Source organism: Varanus komodoensis, unplaced genomic scaffold (assembly GCF_004798865.1).
Source record: "Varanus komodoensis strain SLA01 unplaced genomic scaffold, ASM479886v1 scaffold15, whole genome shotgun sequence".
In the NCBI taxonomy this organism is placed as follows: domain Eukaryota; kingdom Metazoa; phylum Chordata; class Lepidosauria; order Squamata; family Varanidae; genus Varanus; species Varanus komodoensis.
This window is the reverse complement of record NW_025335440.1, coordinates 26,031,958-26,057,796: the sequence shown is the minus strand read 5'-3', so window position 1 is coordinate 26,057,796 and position 25,839 is coordinate 26,031,958. Positions and strand designations below refer to the sequence as shown.

General features: G+C 45.6%; 1 protein-coding gene across 1 annotated transcript in view; it reads right to left on the bottom strand.

Annotated features, from left to right (window-relative positions):
- Positions 1-23,572: 23,572 nt before the first annotated feature.
- Positions 23,573-25,839, bottom strand: part of RSU1 (Ras suppressor protein 1) — a 71,641-nt gene continuing 69,374 nt past the window's right edge. Inside the window, exon 9 of the mRNA XM_044424811.1 lies at positions 23,573-24,040. Coding sequence (XP_044280746.1) covers positions 23,938-24,040 — 103 coding nt within the window. The 3' untranslated portion in view covers positions 23,573-23,937. The remainder of the gene's footprint in view (positions 24,041-25,839) is intronic.

Here is a 25,839-nt window from a genome sequence, read left to right as displayed (position 1 = left end):
CCATGAAGCCATACAGCCCAAGGGCCCAATTCCTTTTCAGAGAAGCTCTCAGGAGTCTCAGTCCAGTGGGGAGCAAGGCTGAGGGCCAATGGGATGGGCCAGAAATATTTTTTTGCTCCATGCTCATTTGGGGCATTTTCACCTTTTAGAGTGAGTTAAAACTGAACAAAAGCCGGGAAACCACCAATGTGGTTTCAAGCAAAAGAGGTGCAGGAGTCAGAGGCTTGGGGAAAGGGAATGGGGCCAGGTGGGGAGGGCATAACCTTCTGAGAAACCCCAGAAGGCCAGATTGGGGTCCTAAGTAGTCTGGATTTGGTCCCTGGGCCTGTGTTACATCACCCTGCCAGAGAGAGAGGACCAGCCACTTGACAGCTACCATTATGCTTCTTATGTGTGACATTCAAACAGCTTGGTTGCCATAATGCTATTATGCTCCCCAGTGGCTCTGTCTTGAAGTCATCAAACACACTTAAAAACATCCCCCCCCCCCCCCCCCCCCCCCCCGTTCATTACTTGCCTTTCCAATTAAGCTTCTTGCTTTGGGCTTTTTTTGATGTTGCAAAGCCAAGAACCTCAACCCTGTGACTGTGGTCTGTTGAAGGCCTGAGGTTGTCAACCTGAGAATATTTATTTGAAGTGCAAAATATTGCAGTAAAAAGAAAATGAAGCTTTTTCTTCTTTTCTCCTTCTTTCCTCCCTCATTTTTTTTTTTGGGGGGGAGGGTGTTTTACTAAGAAGCAAACAGTAAATTTTAAAGGGACTGAAGACAAATGTTTCTATGCTTCTTACGAAATGCTGAAATTAAACAGGCAACCTGAAATGTATGAATAAACTACAGTATAAATCATGCAGTACTTTTATTAAAAGCTATGTCACTTGTTACAGTCAGTCATAGGGAGCAGTTGGCCATGAAGTAGGAATCTGTGAGAAGTCTCCTTTGAAATGGAGATTGGAATGGCAGGACCATTAAGTGGAGATGGACGGGAGACAAGTGGGAGAGACGGTCCCTCTATAGTGCCATCCACCATCTCTGTCCCCCTCCTTGAAACCGGTGCATCTCCCACCCTATCATTCCTCCCAAACCGCAGTGCTGTGACGTGATATACTGGGATCCTTTATATTCATCAGGAGTTTGATGGATGTGCAATAAGAATGGATAGCTGGGAGTAGAGAACTCAAAATTAAAAAATCTTAAGAGTGGGGAATTGCCAGAAGATTTATTCTCCCCCCCCCTGTCAGCCTCTCAATATATTATTCTCTTTGTTCCCTGCTTATTAATTCTCAAGTCGCTAATGGCGTAATTTACTTTGCAAATTGCAATCATTTTAATTATTCATTTGTAAAACTAAAAAAAATGATTATAAAGTAGGGAGTGTTTCAAACCAGGGAATCCTCTTTCAAGATTGAGCACATGTAGGGTCACAGCCTGTATCTGTGCAGGCTGAACATCCGATTCCATATGTGTCAAGGCTACTCTGACATTGTGCAAAGCCTAGCGGAGAACGCTTCCGATGAGAAGCACCCGAGCTTCTTGCCATGTTGGCAAAATGTTATTTCGCTACTTAAGGGACTGGATGCCTGACCTCCCTGAAGCATTTGCTGGATAGCTCTAGATTAGGGTTGTTGCTGCCACTGCTGCTATTATCACCCTGCTTTTCTATAAACATTGATGCCTGCAAAACCTAAAAAAAAAATAGCAACCAATTAAACAGGGCAAAACATTAGGAAATCCAATTAACAGCACTGCAGTTAAAGCTAGAAAACTATGAAATGTCAGGATTAGACATGAAGAATCCTAAAACAGCAAGTCACCAAGCATTAAAAACCTGTTTGAACAGGGGAATACAAAAGCTGGTCTAAACGGGGAAGGCAGCATCCAACACGTTCTGGATGGGGTTGCATTTCTTGCAAAGCAGCACTTCTCCAAGCGTGTGCCGTCGTCAGATCAGTATTGATGCTTTTGCTACACTGAGGTGACACTGGAAAGATGCATAATAACTGAAGGGTATTTGTACTCGGGCTGTGACCTGACTCATTTTTTTCTTATGTTGAGGATTGAGGCTGGATTACTTAAGAAGTTAATAATACAGTGAAGGTGCAGCCAACTAATTTCCCCCTCAGATATTAGCAGCAAAAGGATTTCTTCTCAGCCACCTGATCTACTCTCCCCTTCTTGGTGGGAATCCACACTCACAGCTCCTTCCCCTCCTTGAAGTCACTCCTGACATCATAGGAGTGACGTCAGAGGAGAACTTTTGCTGATCTTCTGGAGAGAGGGGAGGAGAGGAAAGCAATGCTATCAAGATAGGAGGTATCCTGACAGCACTGTGGCTTCCTGCCTCCCCTCTCCAAAGCATCACACATAGATGACCAGCTTCGGCCATCTAAATGTGCCTGTTCACACTTACTGGCCAGGCATCCCTGCTTACATTGCCCCACTGGTAAGAATATGCGAAAAGCTAGATGGGCACACCTGATAATACATATATTATTTGCTTTACCTGAATTGTTTGGCTGCTCTAAAGCTAAAGACTCCCTTCAGTTTCTATGTTTCTATATAATAATAGAAACATTTAGTTGACACTGCATTGTTTCTGTTTTCATAAATCACCTTGAATTGTTGTGTTCAATATGTTTAAGTAATTTGAGCTAAAATATTGACTTATTAATTTAATGGCCTGCTTTTTTTCTTTTAAAGAACTCAGAGCAGCTTGCATCAGTCTCCTTCTGCTGCTCTCAATATTGTCCCAACAACAACCCTGTAGGGTGGGTTGGGCTGAGATCCTGTGACTGGCTCAGAGTCACCCAGCTGGCTTCATGGCTGAGCGGGGACTAGAACCCGGAGTGCCTGAGTCCCAGACCCATACTCTGAACCATCACATCACACTGGCTCCAATAACGGCGATGATGATGATGATGATGGCGGAGGAGGAGGAGACGACGACGACAACAACGACTTTTGAGAAGTCTGATTTCTGTATCTTCCAATGCATTTTGTTTTATTTTTGACCAGTAAGCAGCTGTTAACATTTCATTATGATAAGACCATTCTTTTAACCCTTTGAGATGATTGGCCTCCTATGGTTCTCTGGTGTAGAGAAATTTCATGTGCACTCTGTAGCAACCACGAGGGTCTCTGAGTTTCCTTGCAGCACAAGCTATAGGGATTTAGCTCTTCCTCTCCATGCAACTTCATCAATTTAAATTACCTCCCCAAAGCCAATGTTAGCTCCGGTGTAGAAACAGTGCAGGTGCCTGCATTTTTCCCAGCTGTGCTTGCAGCACCTTTGGAGAAGAAAATTAGATCAGGCCACTGGTGCGGGCAAAAGGGGTAACTCTCCCCACTACCTCCAAGCCTGCTTCCTTCCACTCAGAACTTTCATGTTTGTTTTAAAGCAGGGGTGCAGATCCTCAGCCCCAGGAGCCAAATCCAGCAGTCTGGGTGGCCAAAACTGGCTTCCCCAGATGGCTCACCTCCTTCCTGCAACTAAGACTTGTTTGGTTGTGCCCAACGTGTGTGTGTTCCCCCATCCCACGCTACTAATAGCTGAATAGCTCTTCTGATGTTTGGCATGCATAATTCTGCAAAACAAGAGGGCTGCTCCAAGGACCCCTCCTCACCAAAACAAGGCATTCGATTCAGTTGCATCAGACTGGCAAGTGTGGCCTGCGACTCACACACTATCAAGCACCCCAGCTTTGTTATGTTTCTGCCTTAGTGTCCACTTTGAAAATCTTAGATGCACATGTTGAAAAATATATAATCAGGGCCAACTGTATCATCAGGCAGTGTGAGGCAGCCGTCCTGGGCAGCTGGCTTCTGGCGTAATGAAAGGGCAGCAAATACTTATTTACTTTAATACTGCCGTGCTTTTCCTGTTGAAGAGGCACCTGTGGGATTTTCTGCCTCAAGATGACTTGGCCAGCCTTAGGTTTTATGCATCTAGTTTTGCAGAGGCAGCTGTTTGCATCTCCATCTGAAGCAGCCAGATTTCTTGGGGCAGCCCAGGATATAATGGGCACACTTGCACTTCATACCCTGGCAAACCTGGTGGGCTGGTTGTCACTTGCACAGCCGACAGGGAGCCCAACAGGCAATCGTGCTCAGTGTGGACTGTTGGCCCTACTCCATGGTGCTCCGATGAGTACCCTAGAAGACATCATGGGACTACTGATCTTCTCCACTTCTCCTTTGCAAAAGTATGAAAATAATTTATTTTTATAGATTTAGTACTTCAGTATAGTTCCTTGTCCCAATTTTTAAATACTTTGTAAATCCTGCTTTACAAGTAGAACTGACAGGTGTCAAAGTTAACCACTCCCATAAATAGAATGGATTGCACTTTTGCACGTTCTCAAGAAAGCAGACTCTCAGGAACAAGTGCAAAAGTGAAGGCACTCTTGGGACCTGAGTCCCACTGCCCCAAAAAGGATCTTGTTGCAAGGGGAATGAATGAGCTGCCACCCCCTTTTTGTGAAATTAGATCGCTCACACCTTTGACAAGTCACCATTTGACAGCTGTCGGATGAACACCAAAAGGCAAAACAAATTTACTGATGCTGCTGCAGGCAGCACCCAGGATAATTATCTGCTGGGCCTTGGCATCAGGCACCCCCTGCACACTGCCATCCCTACAACCATGCAACTTCTCATTCACACTTCTGCACAACTGTGAATGTTTGCAGTTGTGCAGGATTTTTTTTTAAAGACTACTTTTCATAAATTCGTGTGAAAATTACTGGAAGCCACAGGTAGCCCTTCCAAAGTGCTGCTGGGGCCATTTGAAGGGACTTTTGCAATATACAGGAAAAATGTTTAAAGTGAAAAACCCAAAGTGGCTCATGAGCATTCCAAGGGAAGGAGGAGGCCAGTGCCAGCTACGCGGAAGTGTCACTTAGGCATCGGGAGCTGGTCCTGGTGGTCACTCGAGTTGCTTGGCAAGAGAAGCAAGCCTTTTTTGCTGCTCCTGCCAAGGAACTTAGTAGCTGGTTCCCTGTACAACATTGGGGTGGATAGAGAGCCAGTGTGGTGTAGTGGTTAGGGCTGGGACTCAGGCAACATGGGTTTGAATCCTTGCTTGGCCATGGAGCCAACTGGAAGAGTCCAGGCCAGTCACAGACTCTGAGTCCAACCGACCTCACAGGTTTGTTGTTGTGGGGACAAGATTGAGAGCAGCGGGAGGAGCATTAAGCAACTTGCTTTGAGTGCTTTAAAAAAAGGAGAAGACAGGCTATAAATCAAATAGATAAATAAATGCACACATGGCCACCCACCATGCCTACCCCAGCCCCTCCAAAAGCCATGGGTTCTTAGGGTGGCTCATTGCCCACAGTAATAAAACCTGGGAGAATCAGTCAGGTTTGCATGACCTGTCAACCCATCATGGGTAGTACCTGTAATGGTTTGTTGTGTTGTGCTAACCCGATCAATGCATGAAGATGTGCTGAAGCGGCAGTCTGACCTATGCCTTGAAGAGCTGTCTTTCCTGGGAAAGCAACAGTGACTCTTCACGGTTCTCTCTCTCTTTCCCCTTAACTGCTGCCACTTTGGGTAAAGTTAGATTTGTGCCTGTGCCCAGTCTTCTTGAGTTTTCTTTACAAATGAATGTGTTTGCAGACCTACACGTGGGAATCGTAGGAGGCAGAACAGAGAGCAAAAACTCTGGAGCCCATCATTCTGAATGGGACAGATGGCAGCTCTAGCCAAAAATAGCATTGCAAGAAGTAGAACACATGGTAAGTTGCATTAATTTTAATAATTGCTTTTGTACGCCTTGATTAAAAAAAACTGGCATGGACCTCTGTAACCAAGATAATTAGCATACCTCTCTGTTACTTCATTGCTTTAAAAAAGATATGTATTGCCAACTTCCACACTTTCAGAAAGCTGCCCACTTATGTCAGGAGTGCTCTGCAGCTTCAGGATAAGTATCAGCACAAGGCTGATGCAGTGACACAAGGCACATCCTGAGAGCAAGCTCTGCCTGCTTTGGTGAGAAAGCACCAGCTGCATCCCTAGCAATATTCTGACAAGGGGCCTCTGCTTTGCTGTTCAGTTGGCTGATCCATGTGAAAGATATGAAGGCCTGAGTGGGTGGGGGCAGAGGTTTGAAAAGCCCAGTCTTTGCTCAGGTTCTTGGAAAAAACTTCGGAGTGGGTTTTCTTGCAATTCATTACATTTCCCCGATGTTTTTATCTCAGACCTTCATGCCGCTAGACTGGAAAAGAGGAGGGTGGGGTGGGGGTGGAGTCTGCGAATGGCTCCAGTTCTGTAGAATAGGATTTTTCTTCTTTTCAAAGTGTGGAGGGTGCCTTAAAGGGTGTTAGCACAGCTTTCAGTGGAAAGGGGCATTTTGAGTCCCCCACCTGTCATCTCTGTTTGCTGCGCTCGTCGTATCTGCTGCCTCTTTCCCGTCGCTGCCCAGGCCTTTGAAAAATCCACATCCTCATGTACCATAATGGCATTTCATGATTGTTACAATAGCAAGAATGTTATGAAGCCCTCTTGAGATACGGACAGTCTTAGCCCACGAGCTGGAGAGAGCCGGAAGAAAGCTGTGTCTGGCAGGTGTTCCTGGGGACAAAGCAGGGATTACTTTACAGGTGCACATAGCAGCCAGGTCTGGTTTTCATCTTCACTCCAGACTGGGTGCCCTCATCTGGATCTTAAAAGCCCCCCTTCCCACTCTAGGATCCTGATCCAGATGAGGGGTTGCTTCCTCTAGAGTAATATATACACTAAAAGTTGTAGCTAGAAAACACATATTTACAGTAATGTTTATTCTGACCCCTAGTAAACTCTGAAACACACAATCCCCACCCACCGCCAGCTCCTACCGTAGCCTTCTTCAAACTGCTGCCCCCTTATGTGTTGGACCATACCTCCCATCATTCCCAACCAGCTTGCCAAAGGGCCATGCTGACGGAAGTTGCAGTCTAGTGTACCTGCACAGCACCACGTATTGCCAGAGTGGAGGTGGCAGACCAGGATGAATCCTTGCCTTCTGTTGACACCAGCAGGTAAGGTTTTATCTTTTTTTTCCAGTCAGAATGGATGCTTCAGTGAGTTGAAACATGAGAAATCTTAGAAACACCAACAGAATGCAAAAACGAGCTGCAGGGCAATTTAATTCCTTTTTTAAGGAGTTGATTCAGTTCAGTTCCTTCCTTTTGCTGTAAGTCAAAGATGTTGCTTTTGACAGGATGGCCAGTGAGCCATGATTTATGACATTTTCATACTATTTGTCCTGCATTATTAGGTTTATTAGAAAGACTCCATTCATGGGAATTCAGGAAGATAGGAAGCCCCAGAAGAAGAAACACCCATGTTCCTCCACATTTCTAGGAAGATATGGGAAAGAGAAAATGTCATTCTAACGCATACCATTTGGAAGCACTTCTGCAGAGATGCTGGTGCATGTTGGAAATCCATCAAAAGTTGTGGACTGGGCCAAAAGGATTGAAGCTGATGCTACCCAAGATTGTTGTTGGGTAGGTTTTTTTCTGGGGTAACGACCAGTTCCTATTCCTTTCAAGGAGAAATCATTGTGGGAATTCCTTATGTTTTAGGGCAGGGGTGAGCAACCTGTGGGCCATGGGCCGCATGCACCCCCCGGGCTGGTTTTGTGGTCCTCAGTGCTCCACCACCACTGACTTTGGCATGGTGGGAAAAAGGTGAAATTTTTCGTACAAACTTCTGGGCAGAGTGAGTTTGAGTCGGAGCAAGGTGTGTCTTGTTCTAAAGCGAAAAGCCCTGCTTCTTTTAACACAGTCACATCGCCCAGCCCTGAGGTGGACTCTGGGGATCAGTGCATCCCGCCCCACCCTGGAAGTTTTCTCATTCCTGTCCTAAACAAGAATCAAAGGGAACAGTACAGTTTTAGATAAAAGGCACCAAAGCTGTTTATGCCACCCGTAGTCCCCCTGTGCTTCCCTCCCCAGTCTCCATGGGGCTGCCCCACTCACTCATAGCCTGCAGACCTGGCCCTACCTGCTGCCAGTTGAAATGGCCCCCTGCTGTCCCATGTGCCACAAAATGACAAGCAAATGACCCCTCATTTGCTTTGATTTTAATTAATAAAATCAGTTAGTTTAGGTTTCTTCAGAAAGAGAGGAGCTGGCTTTACTTTTTCAGTTTGTGCAGCAAAACTATTTTAGATTGTCTCATTTTCACATCTGCCTTGATCTCAACACAGGAAGAGGAAATGTGAGCACTGCCCAGTTGGGGGCCTGGTTAGGGCAAATGAAAATAGTCTGGACCCATAAGCTTTGCCCCCTCCCTCATAATGGACATGCCTTGAGGACTGTCTCTAGATGCCCGGCATTCAGTACTTGCCATGCAACATCTAGAGGAATGTAAACAGTGCCATGAAATGCATAAATAAAATGCCTGATCTGGGAAGCTAAGCAGAGTCAGGCCTGGTTGAAATGTGGATGGGTGACTTAATGTTGTGAACCACCCAGAGAGCTTTTGCGATGGGCAGAATAGAAAAGTAATGCATAATAATCTTTTGGCTGTCCAGAGAGCATGCTGCCAATGGGCAGCTTTTATCCAAATTAAATAAATAAATAAATAAATAAATGGGAATGCTACATTGGTAATTTTGAGTGTAACATTCTCATGAACAAGTTCTTACGCAGTTCATGGTCCAGGATCTTACCTCAAAGTTACATGGATAACCAGTTTCTACCTAAATTTCCCCATGTGTTTGAGCTCAAAGGATGATGATAGAATTGCTTCTGTTAAACAATATCCTGGAATGAACCCCTTACGATGGTGTCTGATCAATTCATTCCATTCAGATGAAGTTTCCTGAGGAAGATGGTCCATTCCTTAACAGGAAATTAAAAGGCAAAGATATGCCAGCGGACAGATGTTAGAATTAGCCTCTTCTTCTCAATACTTTATGGGTTGAGAGATACAGCAATGATTTTGCAGTGGCATCCCCAAAGCTTCTTTTAACAGGACCCCCAAAACAGGGCAAACCTCTTCTAGTTGTAGCATTGGTCAAGTCTGCATGTTGCAGTGAAACAAGGGAAGAATGCATCTTAAAACTTTTGCACAGGCGGCCCCTGAGTTACAGACAACCCACATTTGCAAACAGGCTGCCATAAAGCCTATTGAATTTTCTTAAAAGTTACTGCAGAAAATCATCATCACCGTAGTGAGAGAGAAAGAGAAAGGGGAGAGAGGGAAGCCTCCAGAGCAGGCCTTCCTGTCCCCCTCTCCGGCATTTCCTTGCTGCAGAGAGAGGCACTGGTGAGCTTGGGCAGGCAAAGGGCCTAGAGATGGTTGCCACTGTGCAGAGGTGTCCTGCACAGTAACCCCTGCAAATGTAGAGGGCTGGCTATATGTGATCCAACTTACATACACATTTGACTTACAGACAAATTTGCTTTTTCAGGAATGGGACCCATTCATAACCCGGGGACTGCCTGCATTGTGATAGTTTATTTTCATGTGCACTGTTATCGCCAAAAAGTCCTGCCTCTGCAGCAGGCTTGATAAGACATGATTTAAAACAAGAGCAGCAGCAACGCATTTGCCATGTCGCCATTTGAGTTCAACATGACTGATGACTCATGATAACAACGTAACATACCCTTCCCTCTTCGAGCAGCTTCCTGTGACCGTTTATGCCCAAGAGAGGCATGAAAACCTGAGCACCTGACATGTGGATGGGGATGAATGTTGGAACTGGAGGCGCCAAATAGGACACTCATCCCCTGGTTAGGTGATCATAAATGCTTCTCAGCTAGGCCCAGACTGTTCCAAAATTAGAAGATGGCCAGTGCCAGCTCTCGGTTTCCGGGGGCCCTTGGGCAAAGCACCCTCTGAGGGCCACCTCACCCAAGGAGCCCACCTTCTCATTCCCGTTCTCACCAGCTGCCTTTTCCACATCACTGCTCCCACTTGCTTGCTTGACTGGCAGAGGGCCTGTGAGCAAGCCGGAGGTGTATCCACCGCTCCTTCTTCTCACTGCCGTGATTCCCTGAAGTAGGACAGGGGTGAAGAGGAATCGCACCTCCAGGCTTGGCAGGAGGCGCCTCCTGCGGGCCGCTGGTTTGCCACCACGTGAACAGAGCGCTGGGCAGGTGGACCCTTGGCTTGATCCAGCAGGGCAGTTCTTGTGGATAGCGGGATGGTAAGTGTGAGCACCACTCGTCGCTCACTTCTGTCCTGGAAGCGACGGCCTGACAGCATGAGGATGCGCCAACACAACCTGCCTGGGAACAAAGCGGCAACGCTCCTTCTTGCAGCAACATCAGCTGTTATGGGGGAAAACCTGCGTGGTGTTGAATGTGCAACATACAGCTCTTCCCCCCCGTCCTCTTCTTCAGCTTCTATGTAAGTGTGCAGGGCTCTGATCTAGAGTGGAATTGCGGCATGAAGGAAGACTGAAATTTGATTCCCAAATTCTCCACCATCACCCCCACCATGCAGGGGCTAAATAAAGAAGAATAAACTCCACTGCTGCCCCATTTGGGGTAGAGGAATTTAGGAAGGAAGAACATGGCTAGGCCCTGATCCAGATTGGGGTCTGCACCCTTCTTTTTACAACTGGGTCAGCTGTGTGCCAGGCATTTAATACAGCTGCCATTTAACTCTGAGTAGGAGCACCACCTCTTTGCACCAGCCAATCCCCTTGACCGTTGGTAGCCAAAGTTGCAGCCTAACTGCACAGACGGATGTCCAGAAAGTGGCTTGTCTGCAGAACTGCTGAGGCAACAGTGTTGCACCAATAATGCTGCGGTTGCAAAGGGACGTGTCCTAATGAAGACGCATGATGCCGATTATACTGTTAGTGTTAATGGAGAAGAGAGATGCCGATTAGGAGAAGAGGGAACATCAGCCTAGCAGGCACAATTAACATTAAAACTAGTCTAGGGGCCTTTTAGGATATTTTTCCACCTTGGATTAAAGCCCTTCTTCTGCCCTATAGCAGGCGTCTTCTCCTCAGGTTGTCACCTTTGTAAGTTTGAAAGGATCTCACTACTTCTCGGACCTTTTCCCTTCCTTTTCCACCTTTTACTTGATCCTTTTATTGTGTGTATACAAGTATATTTAAATACAGCTGCCCTGCCTTTTGTTTGGGGTACCCTCAAGATAACTAGCAACCAGCATGTAAAACGAATATTCAGCACTGTTGCAGGGGATGCGTCTTTGATCCAACTTGGTCACTAGAGACCGAGACTGCCCTGGTGGCTCAGAGCACCTTGTCCCAGCCTTGGCTGGCCAGCCAGCTGTGCTCTCTCCTGGACAGGGAGAGCCTGGCCGAGATGAGATGTGCTCTACCAACCCCAGGCAGAGCTATTGCCATGTGTTAGATGTGGGGCTTCCCTTGGGTCAGACATTTCAATGGGCATGTGGCGCAGTCGCTAGTATTCTGACTGGTCCATCCAGCCCAGCCTTCTGCACCCTCGTGCCTTCCAGATGTGCTGGATTGCAACGCCCACAACTCCCCCCTAAGGGCCAAGCTGGCCAGGGATGAAGGCAGGCTGTGGTCCAATCTATCCAGAGAAAGGCTGATATAAGCAGAGCCATTATACACCGATCCTGAAGAAGTGGCACCTATTCCCTGTTTGCTACTGAGCCCAATTCAAGACACTTATGCTTACTTTTAAAGAGGGCTGCCTCAAGACTCCACCTGCCCTTTTCTAGCCATATCCTATGAAAAGGGAACATATTTTTCTGCCTTTTTTCACTGGGATGCTGAAAATTGGGGTAAATTTCCCAGGGTGCAGGGCTTTGGTGCTTACCTTAGTGTAAGCAAGTTGCTGTGGGCAGGGGGCGGGAGTGGGTAGCAGTATTTGATTTGCTTTCTTTGACAAGTGCTATCCCGTTCCATCTTTGCAGCATTGCCATCACACGGGCTTTCTGAAATGCCACCCTAGAGCAGTGATGGTGAACCTTTTAGAGACCAAGTGCCCAAAATGCAACCCAAACCTCACTCATTTATTGCAAAGTGCCAACACTGCAATAAAACCAGAAAACTGAGGCTTTAGTTTAGAAAAGAACAGCTCACAGCCAGTCCAAGCAAATATGTACATATCCTTGGCAGCGTACTGATTGGCCATGTGAAAGCTCGGACGTGTCGCGGCTAATGAGTTGTGGCTCGTGACATCATCTCCTGGCACCGCTACTCCTTTTTGAGCATGTGCATGGCCCCTATGTGCGCTTTTATCTGATGCTCAGCTGCTGGGGCAATGCTGGGGTGACTTGGCTCACATGCTGACAGAGAGGGCTCTGCCTGCCCGCTGTGGAACACATGCCATAGGTTTGCCACCATTGGCCTAACCCTACTTGGTGCACTCCCTGAACCCTAATATAGGGGTAAAGTTCCATGGAAAAGTGGGCAATTTTGAAAAAGCCTTCCTTGAGTAGCCTTTTCTGCACTGCTCATCATTTCTGCCCATTCTGAACACATTCCAACCATCAGAATCATGCCGGGACATGGGGTTTCTCCCTCTGGCAATTTTTGGTAGTATTTTCTGTTCCTTTTTCCTGACTGATGCAGAAAATCCAAATGGTTCCTCTGAGGTTGGTAAAAATACAATCAACTAAATAATTAAGTATTTACTTTCTTTCAAATAATACCCCCAGTTCTGTAACCTGCTGCTCTACCCAGCTGAATTTGGTTGGGCTGGCCCTGGGTGACCTTATGGACAGAACTTTTATCATGCTAGTATTAAAACATGACATTTCTCCAGAAGAACAAAGATTGTGCAGCAGGTCAGATACTGTGCATCGTTCTGGCTTAAGGATAGTCTGAGCTCACCAGCAAAACTCAGATGCACTGTGCAACCCCAGTGGGCAGTGCTCATCCCACTCTGTGGGCTGGATTCAGGACCTGTCTTCCTGGAAAGGCTTTGGAAGAGCCCTTCCTTCTGTGTAAAACTTAGCTTGCCCTATTCAGCAGGGCCTTCCTACCCAAGGGGTCTCTGGGGTTGTGCCCATGGGTGTAAGTGTGCCTGCAAAGGGCAGTATTGAATGTACCAGGATTCCTTCTCCTCCTGATTTCGCAGCTTGGGACATGTTTAGGATCGGCAGAAAGAAGGAGTTGTGCAGAAAAAATCCAAAAAGGTAAATTTTAGAAATTTGTATGAGGCATGGTGATTCTGTGGATGTTAGCGTTAGGGTTAAAATACAAGTTAGGGCTGGGTTTACAAAAATTAATGCCTCTGTCAAGTGTCTGAGGCTTAGAATATGCTCAGAATGGGGGGGAAAAGATACAGTAGCAGAGAAAAACATCCAGAAATCTGACATTTTGGAAATCTGTGGAGGCATGGGTAGTTCAGCCCTATTATAGGGATAGTGTTACAGTCCAGGTTAGGGGTCAGGTATAGGGTTACAGTCCATTCTAGGGTTAGAGTCAGAAAAACCATGATCCCTCTGAAACATCCGAGGCTTGGAACGCTTTTGGAATGGGCAGAAAGAACAAGCTGTGCAGAGAAACTTCCAGATAGCTAGCAGTTTAGAAATCTGAATGAGGCAAGGTGTCATGCACATGTGCTCTGGTGAGATTCCCAGGCATGCATAAGAAGCTGACAGGTTTGGTGGGCCTGATAGCTCAGACTCTGAGGAAAACAGTACTTCATGGACACCCATGGGGTCCCATCTCCAGGGTGGAGTTGACCATGCCTCGTATGGCTTTCCAAAATGACAGCTGTGTGGGTGTTTTTCTGCCTGGCTTAAATTTCCGCCCATTCAAAGTCTATTCCAAGCATCGAAAGCTCCAGAGAGACCATATTTTTTCAGACCTTAGCCCTAACCTGGGCTTGAACCCTACCCCTAGAATCGGGGGGAATGGCCCATGCCCCACATGGATTTCCAAAATTCCACATTTATGCATGGGTTTTGCCCAGCTCATTCTTTGTCAGCATCCTGAATAAATGCCAAACCTCAAAACAGACAGAGCTAGCCTGGTTTTGACTGAACCCTAAAACAGGGTGGAGCTGCCTATGCTTCGTTTGGATTTCTAAAATGCCAGAGTCTGTGGGTTTTTCGGCCCAGCTTGAACTTTCTACCCATTCTAAACACATTCCAAGCATCAAAAGCTCCAGTTTGGCAGCTCCTCCTTCTGCATGGTACTTTCAGGGGCCTGGAGGATCTGCCCTGGAAGCAAGGGGTGGGGAAGTCCACTTCGCCCAGGGCAGTTGATCCTGGTTAATTCTGGTTCCCACCCAATGCCTTCCTCTCTTCTTATGAATTTGCAGTCTCCATCACACCTGGCCACATGCTGCTGCTACAGTTCCTTCCTTACCACGCGCTGCTTCCTGTACAGGAAAGGCTGAGCCCGCATGCTCTTGCTAATATGTCTGTTCCAGTTGACAATTAACCTTTACAGAATCTTCTCACTGCAATATGCCCCCTGATTTAATGCTGCTGCCTTGTCAAGCAAAGATTCTAGGCACGGAATATTCCATCTCACCCTTTCTTGTAAACTAAGCTCTGCCCTGGTAAATAGGGAGGCAGTCATCCTCTGAGAGATCGGAGTATGATCCTCTAGGCAAAGGAAGAGCCAAGTACAATTCTCTCCCAAGTTTAGGCTCCGCTCATAATGAATTATGTCCCAGTAGCACCTCAGCTTTCCCTGCTGTCATTTGGCCAGGTTTCCCTAAGTCCCTGGAATCTTAATCTCTAGTGCCAGAGATGGGAAGGGCTGCTGCCACTTGGGCCTTTGTTATGCACCAATCAATCCTCTGAAAAATGTACCGGTTTCCCCTCTTCCTGGCTTTGCATCCACACAATGTCCAGCAGCCTCTGTTTGAGGTACTGTGTTTACTCTTTTGGTGAGGCTCCTCCTTGTATGAAGGCCTGCCTGCTCCTGTGAGAGAGACTTCTCCTGTCTTTCTGTGCTGGAGGCTCCTTCAGGGCTTCCAAGCAGGAGGGTAAATCCAGGTTTGTGTACACTGCAGTCCTCTCCTTTCTGGTGGGTACTCCTAGGCAGCCAGGGCAGGCGGCTGCAGAGGGCAGCCTCTCCCTTCTTCAGCTGTGGCATGGAGCAAGTCCTTCTCTTCCTTCCAGCCCCACTTCCCCACCTCCTTTGCTCCTGCCACACCCCCGATGTAACATTCTGCTGCTCAAGTTTCACTCTCCCCTGTGGGCTAACATATCCATGTAGACTGGAGGCCCTTTCTGGCAGGCTTCCATGGCACCTGTATTCTCACACCTGGCTGCTTGGGAGTCTGCAGCCAGGGCATGAGGATGGCCTGACTTGGTAAGTCCTGACAGCCTGTTACTGCCCACCCATGCCAACTCTTGACACCAGCCACGCTTGGAGAGTTTGCACGCAGCAGGCTAATGCTTCCAGACCTTGGCAGCAGCAGTCTCCCCCACCACTGCATGACATCCAGGAATGGGTCTTCCTCTCTGCAGGTGGCTCTCTCTCTCCACCCTCAAAAAGGAGATCCGAAATCATTTTGCTTCTCAGGACACTTGCCAGGGACTACAAGATTGGACCTGAAGGCTGGAAAGGAAACAACCAGCCCAAATCCACTACAGATGGGTCTTCATGTGCATGAAGGAAGAGAGAGTTTAAAAATAAATGATGTGGGAGATGGATCCTAACTTTTCCTCATGTTAGCATAGCTTGTGACGTGAGCTTGTGGACTAAAGATTACAAAGAGAGGAAATTATAACTTGTTGGCAATTATTTTTGATCCATGACTTATTTCTGAATATTACATTCTGAGTTGTACAAAAGCTGGCTTGCAGTTAACCACATCAGTGCTGGAGTCCTACTTTCACTTCTGTAATCATTTGAGGGTTGGCTTTGCCATAAGGACAAGTAAACTATGGCTACTAAAATGCTCAGAAAATCATGTCTGATTGATACAAACTGGAAAGGTATTACCAAAAAGAGGCCTTTTAAAAATCTCAGTCTCTTGGCCTTGCTGCTCCTTCCACCAATAACCCTGAAGAGGAAAGATTGCCTACATCAGCAGGGCTGAACCTCCATGGGGCCCACCTGGAAATTCCCTTCCCCGTTCCCAAGACCTTTCCTCCACTCAGCAATCATTTTGTGCTGCCTGACTTTTGCATGTTTTCCTGCAAAAAGGTTGAAACGCCTTTGTGAGGGCTTAGTTTCTGCCAGTGAAAGTATTTCTCACCCTGCCCCTTTTGCCTTCAGTGGAATGCAATCCCCCCCCCCCAAAAAAAAGCATTTGTGAAACTGAGTTAGGCCCTTGGGGTGAAAAAGGTTCAACACCCTCTTGCCTGTATTCTGGACCAAGAATACCTGCAATTACTCCTTGTCCAAGCTTGCAGCAAAACCATTTAAAAAGCCTTCAGTAAGATCCTGCAAGAATTTAAAAAGCAATCCTATTAGGTCTTTAGGGGAGGGGAGAATCCATGGTGGAAGGTTGGGCATCGTTTTGGTAGGGGGATGGAGAAGGACGACACTTAGGCTCCCATGGATCCTCAGCCAGTCCTATTGTGCCCTGAACACCACCTAGTTGCCCCCCCCCAGCACTTCCGGAATGCCATCAGAAGGACCGCTAGAGATGCCCAGTGTTTTGTGGGCATTCTGGGGGGCCTCTGGCAGTGTCCCACCATCCTCCAGAGGGTCTCTTCTCCACTGGTAGAGCTGCACGTCCGTCGCTTTCCGTGCTTCTCCAGCCAGCCATGTTGAGCCAGCATTCCATGGCCATTGCCCACGCTCAGTTCTTAACAGGCTGATTGGGGGGGGGGGGGCTCTTGGTCCTCCATTTCTAAAGAACCTCACAGTCTCCCAAGCCTGTTCACTCCTGCATGGGTGGTGCCGTTTCAGCTACATAAGCAATGGCAATCACGTCATCAAAAACAGAGGGCACAAAACACCTCAGAAGCTCAGTTTATCACAGTTTCAGCAGACTCCAGAAGGTTGTTTACTACTCTTCCTTCTCTCTAGGTTTTTTAATTATGCCAAGCAATCTGTACCAAAGGAGGAGGATGGAATCTAGAAGAAAACAATACAAAGCATTTGTACAGCACTTTCACTCATTCAAAGTGCTTTCCATCCACTATCTTGTAATCCTCAGAATCACCCCAGGAGTGATCATTATCTGGGCATCGCAGTCCAAGGAGGCAGGGCTGCCTCTGCGAGGCCATGACTTGCCAAAGGTCCTTCAAGGGCATCATCCAATTTGGGTGACCACAACCCTCTAAATTTGGTGGATTATGGGTGTCTAATGGCTGGCTAATGTATCTTAAACTTGCTTGATATATACATTTAGTTTGGGCTTATGTTGTGGTTCCGGAAGGCTACATTAATTAAAAGAAACATTTTCAGATCATTTGGTAGGTTTTTAAGTGCTATCTTTTGCAGGACCAAACTTTTAAAAGACCGACACACACAGTCTTTAATACTAGGCTTGTTGTACAACATTTTCTTTTTAAGATTAGCCAATAAAAAATAGTCAATATAATTATGCAGGCAAATGATGTGCCTGGATGTTCTTCAGCACTGGGCGTCACAGTCTGACAGCATGTCAAAATGACTCTTGAATGGTGTGCCTGCCATCCACTTGAAAGACTTGGTTGATTAATTGTCACACAAGGAAAGGTGGTGATGCATGACAGTGTCAGCCACATGGAGCTTAATTTGAGCTCGGGCTGAGCCCAAGAAACTTTTTAATGCCAAAGCTCAGCCCTGAAAAATACAAAGCATGTGCAAAATGCCCTTCCCTGCCAGCCATCCCTCTTTGGATATAGGGAGTTCCAAGTCAAGGGACAGGATATCCAAGATGGGATATAATGAAGCCACAGCGAGATCCCCGTTAGTGAAACAAGGGCTATTTGGCTCAGGATTTCAGGGACACAACGCCGAGTCAGCCCCAGTCATCATTCAGTGCCAGAAGACACGGAATTGAATCCAGATTTATGCTTGGACCAACTACCATGGTGGAAGTGGACCTTCTGCTGCCTCCTTCCCATGGCAACCATTCCATCACCCTGAAACAGCTGCACAAACTCTGCTGAATGGCCCAAGTTGTGGTCTGTGTGTGGTTGGGATCTCTCCGAATTGGGCAGAGGGAACTTCCCTGAAGAGAGCTGCTCTCTCTTGGAAAGTGGATCTTGGATCCAACCCATCGCTTTCATGCAGACCCCACCCAATTCAGACCCCGGTATCTCCAGTTCAGGAATTTAGTCAGCAACGGTCAGGAACTAATGGACATGATGCCCTGTGGAGATGGTCTGTGGTGGAGTTGCCAGTCAAAGGAAACTACTGTGGGCTGGAGGGTCAAGGAGTCTGACTGGGTTCAAGGCAGCATCATACGGCAACTTGACAGTGTTGGAATTAAGCCGCTTGCTGTGTCTGTGGGATGTCCCAGGATGTGAATTTAGAATACAAGAAGGATGTGAATGTGTGAACCCCTTCATAGGGTGAGCTGTTTGGTAAAAAACGTAATTAAAACATTTAAAAATGCCGCACTGCTACAGAATGCTTCAACAGTCTTGTGCATTTCAACAGTCTGAAACTTTGCCACCGCTGGAAGAGAGCACCTGATTTATTTGTACTCTTCCTAATACACTCCTAATTTTGCAGTAGAGTTCTCCAATTTAAAAAATGCACATGGAAATGCAGATATGGAGGCAATGAAGGTCAGAACTGCTTTATATTGGGACAATTGGCTGACAAAGATGTATATTAGGCAAAATTGATATATTAGTAGCAATCACACAAACTTGTTTTTGAATTTTCTAGCAGACTTAAACATTGCCAAAGTTTGTAACAAACTGAACTTAAGATTGGAGAAATGAGAAGACAAACTTCATCCATCCATACAACCTGGTGACTGCCTCATCTTCTGGACTACAGCTCCCATAAACCCTCACCATTGGGTGGGGTTAATGGGAGTTTCAGTCCCAGAGATTCAAAGGGCATCAGGTTACTTACTTCTGCATTAGATAATGCAGAAGCAGAGAAGGTATAGGAAGAATAAGAATAGGTTCACACACGGCTATGCGTTCCTTGCTGATGGCTGCATGCTGTCTTTCCCCTAGGAAGAAATGGGTCTGAGTATACATCATCTTCCATGACTGAGTCACCTGTGCTACAGCCCGCTAATGGTGATGTTGCAGTGCTGATTATCTTCATCCGTGGGGCTTGATTACGACAAACAAGTAGCCACACAATGGCTTTCTAAAAAGCATTTCGTGTAGAGACAACTCAGTGGGGCAATTTTCAGTGTTAGTCATTTGCCATGTGGATCTATCAAGTTTGCAGTGATGAGGAGCTAAATGGCAAGCAGCCACAAAATAGTGACCCATAAAGACAGGTCTCTATCTGGTAGGTTCCATGTGGTTGACCAGGAAGTTACCTGTGCTGGAGCTAGCGCTCCATCAGTGTTTGGGAGACTTAACTCAAAAGCTTTGATCTCCACAGGGTTTGCAAGACAGTGCATCACTCACTGCTGAATTACAGCTCTGCTCTTTGTTTTTTAAGGATTTAATCATATTTTTAGCACTTCCTTCAGCAATTGTCATTGCATGGTTGCCTTTGAATTAGTTGGAGTCTTAATTGGTGGAGCAGATGCAACAGCAAGTATAGAAAAACAATATGAAAATCCTTGCTGAATTTCCAAGTACATGCTTGTCAATTCTTTAGGAGACATTTGTGCTCCAGGAGCTCTCTCTCAAAGTGTGTGTGTGTGTGTGTGCGCGCGCGCGCGTGCGGGCACGTGTGCGTGCGTGTGTGAGTGAGTGTACGCATGCATTGCAAGCAATGGAATTGATAAACAAACTTTCAGGGCTTCACCCTGGCTATTTTGTTGTTGTTGTTGTTTTTCTGCTCCAAATAGCATTATTATACCCAGGGCAACTGCAGAATGAATATTGCATTTTGGATGTCACCCCAACCTGCTGTTCTAATGATGTATAATATAGAGAGAACTTCTAACAGTTAGGCTTCCACCTACCCAACAACTGTAAGGGCCTGAACCTTGAGTCAAAGCTTTGATTTTTGTGTCCTGCTTCAGAACAGATTTCTATTGAGTTCTGGATCCAAAGGCTATATAATAAGGAGGTGCAGTCCCACAGAGTGAGAATAAAATGGAAAAAGAAACTGCAAGATGCATCTAAAATTATTTCTAGGCCACCTTTAAGAACAAGATGTAAAGCTGTGGCTGCACCAGGAGAAGCAAAGTCTGATCCGTTCGGTGCAGAGTTTACAAATCTCTGAAGCTATGTTCCTCCGAACATAATCTGACTGGAAGCAGCAGAGACTCCAGAAATGTATTTAAGATCTATGAGAAGGGGCTCCAGGTGGTCCAAGGTTTCATTAAAATGGAATGCAAAAAGAATCCCAACTGTACCGAGGGGGAAAAAGCCTGGTTCCTAATTATAGAATGGTAGATCTAGAAGCTCAGTGTTCGGTGCTTGGTCTTTTCACCCTCAACCTCAGTTCTGTCTCCTTCCTTCTCTTTCTTTACACATTATCACTCAACTCAGCTCCTGCCTCCTCAGCTAAGTCACATTCCCAAAGAAGACAAGGAAGACAGAAAAGTCTGCTGCAGGATCTTAGAAAACAAATCTCTCCTTTTTTGTTCAACATTGGACTTGATTATAACAACAGTCTTTGCCTGCCTCACTGTTCCACAGTGGGGAGCAGGCAGAGTCTGGGTCCCTCAGCCAATCTTACAGGACTTTTGGCCCTCTTCACCCATCTTCAAGGGTTCCTCAGAAGCCTCTCTCCCAGGTCTTAGGTGACCGGCTTTTCAGTCGGGAGATTCAACTGGAAATGCCAAGGACTTTAGCATGCCGGACATGTGCTAGACTATGGAGTTGCAGACCTCTCCCAGCCATATGCAGAAGCTAGAGCACCTTTGTGTAGGGGATTTCTGACAGTGAGGGGCCTAGCCCTTAGGTTTGCTCTGAGGGATGCCTCTAAGATGCAGTTGGATAGAGCCTTGTGATATGTCATGGAAGAGGTTCCCACTCTCTTTCTCCTCACGCTTGCCACTTGTTTGCTGGGCAGACAGGGAGCCAGTCAGCAAGCAGGCAGTGGTATCTGTTTGTCCCTTGTCCCAACACTACTGCTGTCTGGGCTAGAGCAAGATGCAGACAGACAGGCAGGCTGCAACGGAGAAAAAGAGGAGCAAATCCAGGGGGCCCTCTTCTGGCATGTGGCCTTCTGTAGGTGCCCCACCATGATGCCCTTATATGGGCCCCAAGAACACATGTATTGCTGTGCCAGCATATTAGGCACCCCACGGGGCCCAGAACGTCAAGTGCTCCTCTCATTTGTGCCTGCTTGCTGAATGGTACAAATAAGGTCTGCAACTGATTGCTAAGATCTTTATTCATGTGTGGCAAAGCATGGCCAGAAGGATCTGACAGTGTTCCATTTATGAATGCATTCAGTCTTCACTCATCTTTCGTTTACATTGCAACAAGCTGAAAACGTTACTTGCAATTTTATGCCATGGTGCCATCCCCCCCCCCCCCCACCACCTTTTATGATGGAAAAAGGAAGTGGGTGGGCAGGCATTATTTCAGATATAGAACTAGGCCACTTAATCACTTCCCAACTATGGTTTCTAGGTTTGGATATGGTGCAGGCTTTGTGTAGATAAAAATACCTCCTTTGGGCAAAATTTACATGCTAATTTAGTACAATCCTTCAAACCAAGACTTATTTATTTTTTACATAGGAGATTAAATGCTATTTAGGTTCCTTCTCTTGTTTGCTACATTAAAAGACAATTAAATATTGGCAGAAAAGTTTTCTTTTCTTCAAAGAGAAAGTTTCTTTCAAAAATTGCATTTGGCAGCTGGCAGTCCTCCTCCAAGATAAACGTCCTTGCTTTCACCTAAAATAGGGGGAAGAGCCAGTTGCAGGGAGAACCTCAAGGAAAGAATTATGACACATCGACAAGAAAGAAGGGAAACTGATTAAAATTTATCGCATCTTACACAGAAAGCTCTGTTTTAACTGAGTCACACTGAAAATAAGATACCACCGTTGTACGAAAAAGGAAAACTAGCCTCTGTGTGTGTCCAGCTGGGAATCACACACACTGAGCAAATGTTCCTCCTCGGCCCCATAGTTTCAGCAAGCTGGGCAGGTAGGGCTGCATTTGTTCTCTCTGGTCCACATGTAATGGAAATGAACAAAATTGGATCTATCTGAGATCCTGTGCAGCTCGTATGGGTGGCTTCTCCTACCACTAAAATTTCCATTTGGAAAATCTACTTGGTTTTCATCTAGGACACCTCCTGCATCCAAGTTGGGAAATGAATTAGCAGTCCAAGAGAACTTGAAGCCACCAACTAGCTGAACTCTAATGACCATAAACAAAGCTATGATCTCAAGTAGTTCAGTGGTGGCAGATGGCTTTGTACATAGGTGAATCCACTTGCAGTCTCCAGCTTTTCTATGTAAAATTGGGATGCAAAACATGTAACCCTCTAGATGTTGTTGGACTAAAGGCTGACCAGCCTTTTACCAGTGACCATGCCATCTGAGAGTAACGGAAGTTGGTGGAGTTCAATGACAGCTTCTCCCCCTCTGATTTAAAAGGATCTTAGGTAGCAACACTGGGAAGGTCATCTGCCTGAGATCTAAGAAGAATTGTTGCTAGTTAGAGAAGGATGTCCTGGACTTGACAGACCAGCATGCTAACTCAGTATTTGCCACCTGAGGTTCTGGGACTTGAGTGACTGGAAGTGTTTTTTGCCAGCTTTGAATGGTATACCAACTAAGGCTGTTCCTGGATCATGGCAACTTCACCTCATTGGTGACCTCAAGATCAGATTATTGTAATATGGTCTGTGTGGCACCTCCTTGGAGCTTTTGCTCAGAAGCCATGGGTGCTGCAGAATGTAGTGATACTGCTGCTAACCAGGTGCTCCTCTGGAAGCAAGCGGCATCCTTGCCAAAACAAATGCAGCGGCTGCCGATGCACTGGGCGAGGTTCAAGATGTTACCACAGAAAGCCCTAAACAACTTGGGGCTTGGCTAGCTTAGAGGACTCATGTTCCTGCCCAGTCTCCGCGATCAGTATAAGGTACCCTTTTGAGGGTGAAATATGCCCTGGAGGTTTCACCTCAGAAGCACCTGAAGTAGAAAATTTAGTGTTGCCGCATTCACACTCTTGAAAACTGTGTCAACTGATATTATATAGGGTCTCCCAATGCTGACATCCAGACGTTTTCTTAAAGCTCATCTCTTTACAAATGATGTGTGACCTAGCCAGATGTGGTTTGTAGTACATACTGAAGTGTGCAGTTTTATTGCTGAGTAATTGTACTGTGTTATGTTTATTGTTATATGGTTCTTTTTATGCCATCACATTACCACTTGGATACTTTTGTATTAAGTGGTATATATAATTAATGCACTAAATATGTCAACTTTACAGATTCCCCCCAAACTGTTTAAAAACTTTAAAGAAGTGTTAAAGACCTGTTTAAAGAAGTTTTAAAACTTCTTTTAAAACTGTGTTGCTTACTTAAAACCTGTTCAATTTTAATAATGAACTCACAAAGACGTATCACACATAATTGAAAATACTCGCTCAGAACGAAATCAAATAATCCAAAATGTCCCAGGGAGGAGGGAAAAGGAAGGAAAAGAAGAAAGCAACATATGGTAGAAAATGGGATTTTATTAACAAATTTAAAGTATTACATAAAATATGAATGATACATGGTTCTGGTGCAGCAATGAAGCGTAGTCAGCTGGGTGAATTAGTTAAGCAAAAAGGATGAAACTTCATACATGTTTCAATACTAGATAAAATGGCTTATGCTAGTCTAAATGGCTACATGATTTAAGCAGTAATTAGTAATGACTATAATAAAGGATTCATTAACTGAGGAAGTGAATATATAAAAAAAGATATCATTGCTTTTATTTTATAAAATATCATTTTTGTTTGGTAGATATGTAAAAAAAAGACTCATGCAAAACAAAGCATTTATTTTAGAAGAATGGTACATGCGGTATTGGTTTATTTGTTTTTGGCACCTAGAGGCTTACGGCTGATCTTCTTGGACTTGTCATTGTTCTTCTTTGGGGGTTCAGGGTTTGCTTGCATGTGTCTGCCATAAAGGCTACGAAGAAAGAACACAAAGAAAGTCTCTGGTTATCATTACCCAACTCAGGTCTTCCAAATGTCACATAACAGCCATTTCCTCTTCAAGAGCAAGAGTGTTATTTAATTCAAAATGACCAGATCCATATGGTTTGAAATTCTTACTACATCCAACCAAGGTACATGAGTTTTTACACAGCAGTTGGACAAAAAACAAAACGAAACAGGCTTCTTGCATTCTTAACCTTTGGAGACATTGACAAAAATAGGGTTGAACTGGCAAGATAGAGTGTCGATGTAAAGGAAAGTGAGCTTGCTGCCGAACCAGAATACTCAAGGGCTTGATAAAGTGACACAGAGCAACGGTGTCAGACTCTTCTCTGGCTGCTCACAAATGATGGATTGTAGGAAGAAAGCTACCAACACATCAATGCCACATTAATACAGACCCCTGATTAAATGTTGACGAAGTATCCTACAATTAAGATTGCTGGCACTCACAGGAAAGCTAAATAGACTATAAGGCTGAATGGGTTTACATGGAAAACCAGGGAGCTATTAATGGATAATTTATGAGTAATTCCTACTTAAGCCCAAATTAAAAGCCTTCAAGACAAGCAGGATGCTAATGTAAACTTGCCTTGTTAACAAAGTGCTTTTCTTGAGGTTGCTCTGTGTGTCTAGAAAGGAAGATCTTGAAACTTTCTTGCTTTGAAAGTGGTTATACCAAAGTTAACCACAGAGATAGCTTAAGAGAAACCAGGACCTGCTATGCTGCCACAGAGTCTCATTCAGCCTTCAGAACACCACCACTTTTTAAAAGTATCATCTCCATCGGGTAACATTCCAGATGCTGAAATGAACTTATTGTTCAGTGGTAGATAATGAAAAACATTGCAAACCCAAGGACAACCAGGGTTGATAAAGACTTCTTTCTGAGATACAGAAATGTTGACAGACTGTTAATACTGAGTTAGATCAGAGCTACAGAACACCACAGCCAGGAGTCAAATCCAGATGGCTTGGGGCCCCCAGATGGCCTCACTCTTTCCTGCCCCCTTGCTTTGCCCACCAATACGTTGGTCATTTCTTGGCTTTTTCCTCCAGTTTGAAAGACCAAAATATCTCTCCCAAGACTTCATTACTGGTGGCAAGGGCTTTCAGCTCCAATATGCTGACATGTTTGGATATTTTTAGCTCTGGCTCTTTTGTTTTCAGCCCCACCACTGGAAAGAGGCCTCCGAAAACCTCTCTGAAATAGAACATGGCCTTTGAGCTGAAAGACATTTGACCCTCATGAGGAAGGTGGATCAACAAATCAGCAGAAGGCAGCCTGTGGGATGTTTTTGATGAGGCTTGGTTGAAGGACTATGGGGTACACCCATGCCAAAAGGTTCTTCACGAATCCTCCTGTTGGTCTGCTATCATTATTCCCATAGCATAGACCCAAGAGGGCAAGAGGAAATGAGATAAATGGTGCATACATTTCATACCATTTCTCCCTCAAACCAGAGTAAGTATGAGATTCAATGTAGTGTGGTGGTTAAGAGGGTGAGACCCATTCAGGAGATGTGGGTTCTAGTCTCTACTCAGCCATGGAGTTCACTGGGTGACTCTAGGCTGGTCACAGACTCTCAGCCCAACGTAGCTCACAGGGCTGTTGTGGTGAGGATAAGACTGAGAGCAGAAGAGGAGAATTGTGTAAGCCACCTTGAGCTCCTTGAAAGGAAAAAAGGCGAGATATAACTATAATAAATACATAAATTAAAATAAAAGGTCTCTAAATGTTTGGTCTGCCCTGCAAAACCCACCATATTA